The 10,004-nt window shown below is 44.8% G+C and overlaps 1 protein-coding gene and 1 pseudogene across 5 annotated transcripts in view; one reads left to right on the top strand and one right to left on the bottom strand.

Annotated features, from left to right (window-relative positions):
* The first annotated feature begins 301 nt into the window (after positions 1 to 301).
* The window catches only part of PRKDC (protein kinase, DNA-activated, catalytic subunit), a 183,684-nt gene continuing 173,981 nt past the window's right edge, over positions 302 to 10,004 (top strand). For 2 of the 4 annotated variants that reach the window (XM_032296353.1, XM_032296352.1), the window contains exons 1-5: positions 315 to 489; positions 3,641 to 3,717; positions 3,809 to 3,901; positions 7,201 to 7,275; positions 8,039 to 8,147. In XM_032296353.1, the coding sequence (XP_032152244.1) occupies positions 336 to 489; positions 3,641 to 3,717; positions 3,809 to 3,901; positions 7,201 to 7,275; positions 8,039 to 8,147 (508 nt within the window). In that variant the 5' untranslated portion in view covers positions 315 to 335. Of the gene's footprint in view, positions 490 to 3,640; positions 3,718 to 3,808; positions 3,902 to 7,200; positions 7,276 to 8,038; positions 8,148 to 10,004 lie in introns of all 4 variants that reach the window. The other 2 variants (XM_032296349.1, XM_032296350.1) reach the window with 2 other exon arrangements.
* LOC116563640 lies at positions 8,748 to 9,982 on the bottom strand (annotated as a pseudogene). Its single transcript, XR_004274491.1, has one exon. The product of XR_004274491.1 is annotated as a glyceraldehyde-3-phosphate dehydrogenase pseudogene (transcript).

The following is a 10,004-nucleotide window of genomic DNA, read 5'->3' as shown; positions in this document are numbered from 1 at the left end:
CGCGGCCAGACGCGTTTGTCACTCTTTATCGAGGAATAAACTTGGAGTTCTTGACCCAGGCCCCTCGCTTGTTTTATCTGCCACTGGTATTTATTTAGTCAACTCCAATACCAAGTAGCCACCCCATCTACTTCCGCGGATCAGACCGATGGACGGCGTCTCTCCTTAGGTTTTACGGTTGATACGAACCAAAGAGACGTACCCACAGGCCGGGGCCCTCCCGCAGGGGTCCCTGGGAAAGTTCCTGCCGCCGCTCTCCGTAGCCCCGCCCCCGCGCAGGGGCATTTCCGGGTCCGGCCCGAGCAGGCGCACGCGCGGGAGCGGGACTCGGCGGCATGGCGGGCTCCGGAGCCGGTGTGCGTTGCTCCTTGCTGCGGCTGCAGGAGACCTTGTCCGCCGCGGACCGCTGCGGTGCTGCCCTGGCCGGTCATCAGCTGATCCGCGGCCTGGGGCAGGAATGCGTGCTGAGCGGCAGCCCCGCGTTGCTGGGTGGGTACCGGTCAGAGCTGGGCCGCGGTGGGACCTGGCTTCACGAGTCGTTCTGGAGCTGGGCAGCCCGGCGCTTCTTTCTGTTTAGATGACGATATTTTGAAGTACAGCGTTTAGGTTCTTGAGGGAATTTCTGTATAAAAAGTGATTTGTCATACTGGTTTTTTCCCCCTAGTATTAGAGGAAAGATATTTTTAAACCAAAGTTGGTGAAAACGACCCGTAATTTGGCAATCATTCCTATGCAGAGTCGGGGGAGGGCCAGAGAAAGAGTGTTGGGGTGTGTGTGTGTGAGATGGAGTCTCGCTCTGTCGCCCAGGCTGTAGTGCAATGGCGCGATTTCGGTTCACTGCAACCTCCGCCTCTTGAGTAGCTGGGATTATAGGCGCGCGCCACCACCCTCGGCTAATTTTTTTTGTATTTTTAGTAGAGGTGGGGTTTCACCATGTTGGTCAGGCGGTCTCGAACTCCTGATCTCGTGATCCAACAGCGTCTACCTCCCAAAGTGTTGGGATTACAGGCGTGAGCCACCGCGCCCGAACAGGAGAAAGTATTTGCTTTCTGAATCTCGCCTAATTCCCACCAGTACCTTTTCCAAACCCTTAAATTTGCTGTTCCTACTTTGAGAATGATTGAAAAAATATAATTGAAGTCGTGGTGTTCTTTTAATTTAGCAATGCCTGGGTGGGAACTTTTTCCCCTTTGTAGTAAAAGTGCCTCTTTTCAGCATTTTAAAAATTCAAATATTTCATTGTGTGGAAACTCCTGTAATTCCTTCTTTAAAACACGAGTGTGCAGACCTCTTCTGGATGTTGTGCCCGGAACACCATCTCACCAAAAGTTAGGTGAAATTTTCTGCCTGAGAGGCTGGTACTGAATATGGTGTGGGAATAACATAAGCAGTTTAAACAAGATCGTGTATGTGGCCAGGTGCTATGGCTTATGCTGTAATCCCGGCACTTTGGGAAGTCGAGGCGGGTGAATCACCTGAGGTCAGGAGTTTGAGACCAGCCTGACTAGTGTGGTGAAACCTCATTTCTATTAAAAATACAAAAATTAGCCCGGTACGGTGGCGTGCGCCTGTAGTCCTAGCTACTCAAGAGGCTGAGGCAGGAGAATGGCTTGAACCCAGGTGATGGAGGTTGCAGTGAGCCCATATCGTGCCACTGCACTCCAGCCTGGGCGGCAAGACTCTGTCTCAAAAAAAAAAAAAAAAAAAAAAGATGCCATATATATGTGTCTTACATGTTCTCTGTGTTGTCAAGAAAATATTAACAATGGGAAAATATCAAACAAAAAACTAACATTGTATAATTACTTTATCTTCTCAGGGTTTCAAATTTATAATTCATTTTTGTTTAGCAACTTGTTTTTAAAGCACTTTCAAGCCTACCTTCCATTTATGACATATCTTCTTTCTTTTTTCTTTTTTATTTTTTTATTTTTATTTTATTTTATTTTTTTTTGAGACAGAGTTTCGCTCTCGTTACCCAGGCTGGAGTGCAATGGCGCCATCTCGGCTCACCGCAACCTCCGCCTCCTGGGTTCAGGCAATTCTCCTGCCTCAGCCTCCTGAGTAGCTGGGATTACAGGCACGCGCCACCATGCCCAGCTAATTTTTTGTATTTTTAGTAGAGGCGGGGTTTCACCTTGTTGACCAGGATGGTCTCGATCTCTTGACCTCGTGATCCACCCGCCTCGGCCTCCCAAAGTGCTGGGATTACAGGCGTGAGCCACCGCACCCGGCCCTCTTTTTTATTTTTTTATTTTTTGAGATGGAGTTTTGATCTTGTTGCCCAGGCTGGAGTGCAATAGCACAATCTTGGCTTGCTGCAACTTCCGCCTCCCGGGTTCAAGGGATGCTCCTGCCTCGGCCTCCCAAGTAGCTGGGATTACAGGCATGTGCTACCATGCCTGGCTAATTTTGTGTTTTTAGTAGAGACGGGTTTCTCCGTGTTGGTCAGGCTGATCTGGAACTCCTGACCTCAGGTGATCCTCCCACCTCAGCCTCCCAAAGTGCTGGGATTACAGGCACTGCACTCGGCCAACGTATCTCCTTTCCTCTGAGAGATTCCAGGAGAAGTATGTTAGTTCTTTATTGCTGCTGTAGCAATTACCACAAACTTAGTGGTTTAAAACAGCGTAGATCTGTTACTCTCACAGTTGCCATTGTAAGAGGGATTCTGTAAGTCAGAATCCCACACAGGTCTCAGGAACCTAGAACCAAAGTATCACCAGGCAGGGCTGCTTTCTTTCTGAAGGCTCCTGGAAGGATCTATTGCCTTATTCGTTCAGGTTGTAGGATTGCGGTCCCTGACGTTCTATACTTTCTGAAGCTGTCCCTTTCCTTGGATCACAGCTCCCTTCCCTCTATCTTCAAAGCCAGCAACAGCATGTCAAGTCCCCCTAACCAGAGGTTTGGAATCTTCTGCTTTCACACCTTCTTGTCTCTGTGACCCACTCTTTATCTTCTTACCTTTTTTTTTCCCCGTATGACTAAGCAGGATCTCATTGTCTTATTACTTTTTTTTTTTTTTTTTTGGGGACGGAGTTTCGCTCTTGTTACCCAGGCTGGAGTGCAATGGCGCGATCTCGGCTCACCGCAACCTCCACCTCCTGGGTTCAGGCAATTCTCCTGCCCCAGCCCCCTGAGTAGCTGGGATTACAGGCACACGCCACCATGCCCAGCTAATTTTTTGTATTTTTAGTAGAGACGAGGTTTCACCATGTTGACCAGGATGGTCTCGATCTCTTGACCTCGTGATCCACCCGCCTCGGCCTCCCAAAGTGCTGGGATTACAGGCGTAAGCCACCGCGCCCGGCCTGATCTCCCCATTTTTAAGGTCAGCTGATGAGCTACCTTAATTCCATCTTCAAGCTTAATTTCCTTTTGCCATATATAGTTAACATATTCACAAGGTGTGACCCCACGGATTGGGATGCAGGCATCTTTGGGGCCATTATTCTGCCTACTGTATGCCTGTGGAACATTGTTTAGAATTTTTTGCTTTCCTTGTTTTAATACAGCAACCTTGGGTTAGTGTTTTATATTTTTAAGGCTGTGCCCTGAAAATCTGTGCAACTCCCTTAGGAGTAGTTTTACATGATGCTCTTGGCAGTCTCTTAACTTATTTGCTTGTTTTTTTGAACAGCATTACAGACATCTTTAGTTTTTTCCAGAGATTTCGGTTTGCTTGTATTTGTCCGGAAGTCACTCAACAGTATTGAAGTAAGTTGACAGTTTTTGTTTTGATTTTCTTGTATATTCCTGAAATGACTCCTCTTACCCAGATTTATAATGTGTATCTCTTTCATTACAGTTTCGTGAATGTAGAGAAGAAATCCTAAAGTTTTTATGTATTTTCTTAGAAAAAATGGGCCAGAAGATGGCGCCTTACTGTCTTGAAATTAAGGTAAGAAGTAAAAAAATAACCTCATTACATTATATATCAACTTATACTTAATTTACGGTGTAAGGAACTTGGATTTTTATTTTAAAGATAAAAAACTCTCCTTTCTCAATGGGGAATTTGCTTATTTCTGCTTCATTGTGTTACAAGAGTAGGCTCTTCATTATTTTTTAGATTTAGTAAGCAAAGGCCTTTGCCAGGGAAACTACTTTGATAATTTTTTTGGTAACTACCTTAATTTTTTTCCTGAGGAGGTGGCAGCGGCACCCCAGGCTCCCTGGCCCCCTGACAGCGTTTTACACATGAGATAAATAATACCTTTCACAAAAAGTCATCACAGGTAGTATTTTTTGAATTGTGGAGACATTCTGGAACTGTTTTTGTTTTCATTAAGACGAGGTTTCACCATCTTGGCCAGGCTGGTCTTGAACTCCTGATCTCCTGATCCACCCACCTCAGCCTCCCAAAGTGCTGGGAATACAGGCGTGAGCCACCACGACCGGCCAATTCTGGAACATTTTAAAATGCGATTTTAAAAAAGGCTTTCACTGGGTGAGATCGTGTTCCCTGTAGTTTGTGTGTTCCCTTTGACAATAGTTGGAAAAATTTGGCTCTCTTGGGTCTCACATTCTCCAACCTGCTGTCCCCAGGTTTCCTCTTCCTATGTTAGGAACTAGCAGTCATAAATGAGGTTGTTTCTTATTTGTACTTTCAAATACCACGTATCATGCATGGTAAGTTTTTATTGGTCCTGAATTTGCTTCTAGTTCTTTTGTGCTAATAGTTAATGAAGGATGAAGGAAGTATTCAATTGGAGGTCATTTTTAAGATGTTTTGTAAATTTTTACTAGATAAAATATAAAAAATATTACTTCTTCACAGAGTCTTGCTATGTTGCCCAGGCTGGAGTCCAGTGGTGTGATCTCAGCTCACTGCAACCTCCGCTTCCCAAGTTCAAGTGATTCCCAAGTTCAAGTGATTCCCCTGCCTCGGCCTCCCGAGTAGCTGGGACTACAGGCATGTGCCACCATGCCCAGCTTATTTTTTATACTTTTAGTAGAGATGGGGTTTCACCATGTTGGTCAGGATGGTCTCAATCTCCTGACCTTGTGATCTGCTGGCCTCAACCTCCCAAAGTGGTGGGATTACAGGTGTGAGCCACCATGCCTGGCCTAAAATATTACTTTTAATGGTTATCAGTCATTTTTGTTTTTGGAGACAGAGTTCCACTTTGTCTCCCAGGCTGGAGTGCAGTAGTGCCGTTGTAGCTCCCTGCAGCCTTTAACTCTTAGGCTCAGTGGATTTTCCTGCCTTAGCCCCGCTAGGGCCTGGCAATTTTATTTCTTTGAGACAAAGTCTTGCTCTGTTTCCCAGGATGGAGTATAGTGGTGCGATCATGGGAGTCTCAAACTCCTGGGCTCAAGGGATGCTCCTGTGTCAACCTCCCAAGTACCTGGGACTATAGGCACAAGCCATTATGCCTGGCTAAATTTTTTTTAATTTGCAGAGATGGAGTTTCGCTATGCTGCCCAGGATGGTTTCCAACTCCTAGCTTCAAGTGATACTCCTGCCTCAGCCTCCCAAAGCTATGGGATTACAGGCATGAGCCACTGCATTCTTCCTGTTATCAGTCTTTTTTAATAGGTGTTTTAAATTTGATTCCCTTTTGACTTCTAGGCTATCTTGATGGGAGTCTTAATGTTTTTAATAATTGTCTCAGTAGTAGGAGTAGCTAATACTTTTTGGAGAGTGCTTTACAGTTTACAGAGTTCTTTAATTTACAGTTTGTCTTACTTAATTTTAACAAAACTCTGTGAGGTAGTTATTCTAATCTCACTAGCTTATGAATGAAACTTAGCAGGAACGAAACTCACCTGTCTTTTGGAGCCAGGGCCTCAGTCCAGAACACATGTTGTTTAGTTACACTGTGCTCTTTTCCTGTAGAGTCCCAGCCATTCTTCTCTGAATGTCTTTTTTTATTTGTTTGTTTTTCTGTAGCTGTGCCACAGAACACTGAATATCTTTAGTCACCCTTTTTATATTTCATTTCTTTCTCTCGATACATGGCAGTAAGTACTATAAGAAGTATATAAGGAACAGTGACTTAAAAAAATTCCATTGAGGTATCTGTTTAATTTGTATTTTTTTTTGTTCTTGTTGATACCATTACCACAGCATATTGCATCAATGTTTTTAATTATTTTTAATTTTTGGCTGGGCGCAGTGGCTCACACCTCTAATCCCAGTACTTTGGGCGGCTGAGGCAGGTGGATCACCTGAGGTTAAGAGTTCAAGACCAGCCTGGCCAACATGGTGAAACCCCATCTCTACTAAAAATACAAAAATTAGCAGGCATGGTGGCAAGGTGCCTATAATCCCAGCTACTTGGGAGGCTGAGGCAGGAGAAACCCTTGATCCCAGGAGGTGGAGGCTGCAGTAAGCTGAGATTACACCATTGCACTCTAGCCTGGGTGACGAGCGATATTCTGTCTCAAAGTAATAATAATAATAATTTTTATTTTTATTGTTTATTTTTATTTTGTGAGACAGGGTTTTGCTCTGTCATCCAGGCTGAAGTGCAGTGTGTGATCGTGGCTCACTGCAGCCTCCATCTCCTGGGCTCAGGAGATTACCCCATCCCACCTCGGCCTCTGACATTGCTGGGACCGCAGGCGTGTGCCACTGTGCCCAGCTAATTTTTGTATCTTTTTTTTTTTTTTTGTAGACAGGGTTTTGCCTTGTTGCCCAGGCTGGCCTTGAACTCCTGAGCTAAAGTGATCTTCCCATCTCTGCCTCCCAAAATGCTAGGATTATAGGCATGAAGCACAGCATCTGGTCAATAATATTTAATCTGTACATTTACATACTCATTTATTTATTTATTTGTTTATTTTGTGAGACAGGAGTCTCTGTTGCCCAGGCTGGAGTGCAGTGGCACAGCCTTGGCTCACTGCAACCTCTGCCTTCCAGGTTTAAGCAATTCTGCTTCAGCCTCCTGAGTAGGTAGGGTTACAGGTGCGTGCCACCATGTCCAGCTAATTTTTGTATTTTTAGTAGAGATGGCGTTTCACCATGCTGGCCAGGCCAGTTTTGACCTCCTGACCTTGTGATCCACCCGCCTTGGCCTCCCAAAGTGTTGGGATTACAGGCATGAGCCACTGCACCCAGCCTAATGTTACATTTTTGACAGCTAAATACTAAATTTTGGTATTGTTCCTCTTGGAGATGTAGTTTTAGATATTGCTGAGTCTTAGTTTTTATATCTTATTGATGATTTTGGTTATGTCTTTTTTAAAACCTAGAATACTTGTACCAGTGTTTATACAAAAGATAGAGCTGCTAAATGTAAAATTCCAGCCCTGGACCTTCTTATTAAGGTAATTATGTTTCTAAGTACATGTATTTTATATTAAACATATAATTTTTGAAAGTCAGAATTTTCAATTTTGTTTTGGGTGAGAGTTTTGGGGAAGGGTAGAATCTAATCACATTGATGTATGGGTAAGATATATCACTTGACAATACCCTGGCTTTTTGTTCCCAGACTCTTTTGTGTAGTAAAAGAAGAATTTTGAGTTGTGAGGAGAATGAAGGAGGAAAATGACTAAGGAATTTATTGCTCTTTCCTTTATCGCCCTTACTGGCTTTGGCGAAACCTAATGCTATTAGGAATTGCTGAAAGATCACCTCGTATCTCTGAGGTTTTTCCTAAAACCTTAGCAGTGGGAATGGGTTGATATGTTGCATTTAAGTGGTTGTTGGGGTCACTGTGACCTGTTTCTGGTTTTTTTTTGTATCTGTATTTTAGAATTCCTTTGTTTCTTGTTGGTCCTTGGTTTTGAGAGAATGGTTCTAGTCATCTTGGTTTCTTGGGAAGGTAACAAGCCTAGAACACTCTTCCCCTGGTGTTCTTGCACCACCCACCTCAATCTCTAATTCCCAGATAAGCTGGGTTGGATGTGAATCCCAAGAGGCCAAATGTAAATCTTTGAGACACACCTGATTCTGAACCTTTGCTGTGTACAGACACACTGAGATAGAGGAATCCCTTTATTTTCCTCTTTAGAGAGAATGCTAATTTTTATTCTTTTTTTTCTTGATTCCTGCACTACACTGATGTACGAATTTGTATTCTTTTAGTTACTTCAGACTTTTAGAAGTTCTAGACTCATGGATGAATTGAAAATTGGAGAATTGTTTAGTAAATTCTATGGAGAGCTTGCATTGAAAAAAAAAATACCAGATACAGGTGAGATGCATTTACATGTTATTTTCCAATAGTTTAGTAAATTAATGTTAACAAATTATTGGTGTAAGATTTAGGTTTTCTGTACTAAGGTCTTACATGTTTTGCAAATGTATCCTTTTTGCTGAAAACAAACCAAAATGGAACCAAACAAAAGCAACGTGTGAAGATTTCCCTTCATAAAAACATTAATTTTTTTTTTTTTTTTTTTTTTGAAGACGGAGTTTCGTTCGTTGCCTAGGCTGGAGTGCAATGATGCAATCTCTGGTCACAAGCTCTGCCTCCTCAGTTCAAGTGATTCTCCTACCTCAGCCTCCCAAGCAGCTGGGATTACAGGCATATTCCACCATGCCTAGGTAATGTTTTGTCTTTTTAGTAGAGATGGGGTTTCTTCATATTGGGAAGGATGATCTTGAACTCCCGACCACAGGTGATCCACCCGCCTCTGCCTCCCAAAGTGCTGGGATTACAGGTGTGAGCCACCGGGCCTGGCCAAAAATGTTACATTTTTACAAAATGATTCCTTTAAAAAGGAAACTCTTATGCATTAATGCATTTGCATAAAACTTTTTTTTTTTTTTTTTTTTTTTTAGTTAAGACTATGGACTTTATTGATGGTAAACGACAAGGTGGGGCTCCCTAGGCCCTTCCCTCTTCAAGGGGTCTGCATGGAAACTGTGAGGAGGGGCAATTCAGTGTGGTGGGGGACTCTGTGGCAGGGACCCCCTAGCAGTGAGGGCCTCTCTTCCTCTTGTGCTCTCGCTGGGGCTGGTGGTCCAGGGGTCTTACTTCTTAGAGGCCATGTGGGACATGAGGTCCACCACCCTGTTGCTGTAGCCAAATTCATTGTCATACCAGGAAATGAGCTTGACGAAGTGGTCATTGAGGGCAATGCCAGCCCCAGCATCAAAGGTGGAAGAATAGGTGTCGCTGTTGAAGTCAGAGGATACCACCTGGTGCTCAGTGTATCCCAGGATGCCCCTGAGGGGGCCCTCCAACGCCTGCTTCACCACCTTCTTGATGTCATCATATTTGGCAGGTTTTTCCAGACGGCAGGTCAGGTCTACCACTGACACGTTGGCAGTGGGGACACGGAAGGCCATGCCAGTGAGCTTCCCGTTCAGCTCAGGGATGACCTTGCCCACGGCCTTGGCAGCTCCAGTAGAGGCAGGGATGATGTTCTGGAGAGCCCCACGGCCATCACGCCACAGTTTCCCGGAGGGTCCATCCACGGTCTTCTGGGTGGCAGTGATGGCGTGGACAGTGGTCATGAGTCCTTCCATGATACCAGAGTTGTCATGGATGACCTTGGCCAGGGGCGCTAAGCAGTTGGTAGTGCAGGAGGCATTGCTGACGATCTTGAGGCTGTTGTCATACTTCTCATGGTTCACGCCCATCACGAACATGGGGGCATCAGCAGAAGGGGCAGATATGAAGACCCTTTTGGCTCCCCCCTGCAAGTGAGCCCCAGCCTTCTCCATGGTGGTGAAGACGCCAGTGGACTCCACCACGTACTCAGCGCCAGCATCGCCCCACTTGATTTTGGAGGGATCTCGCTCCTGGAAGATGGTGATGGGATTTCCATTGATAATAAACTTCCCATTCTTAGCCTTGGCAGTGCCATGGAATTTACCATGGGTGGAATCATACTGGAACATGTAGACCATGTAGTTGAGGTCAATGAAGGGATCATTGATGGCGACAATATCGACTTTACCAGAGTTAAAAGCAGCCCTGGTGACCAGGCGCCCAATATGACCAAATCCGTTAACTCTGACCTTCACCTTCCCCATGGTGTCTCAGGGATGTGGCTGGCGATGGGAGACTAGATGTGGCTGTCTGGCAAACAGGAGGAGCAGA

This window comes from Sapajus apella, unplaced genomic scaffold (assembly GCF_009761245.1).
Source record: "Sapajus apella isolate SASKATOON/1434 unplaced genomic scaffold, GSC_monkey_1.0 scaffold35, whole genome shotgun sequence".
Lineage (NCBI taxonomy): Eukaryota > Metazoa > Chordata > Mammalia > Primates > Cebidae > Sapajus > Sapajus apella.
This window is presented reverse-complemented; position numbering and strand designations above follow the sequence as displayed.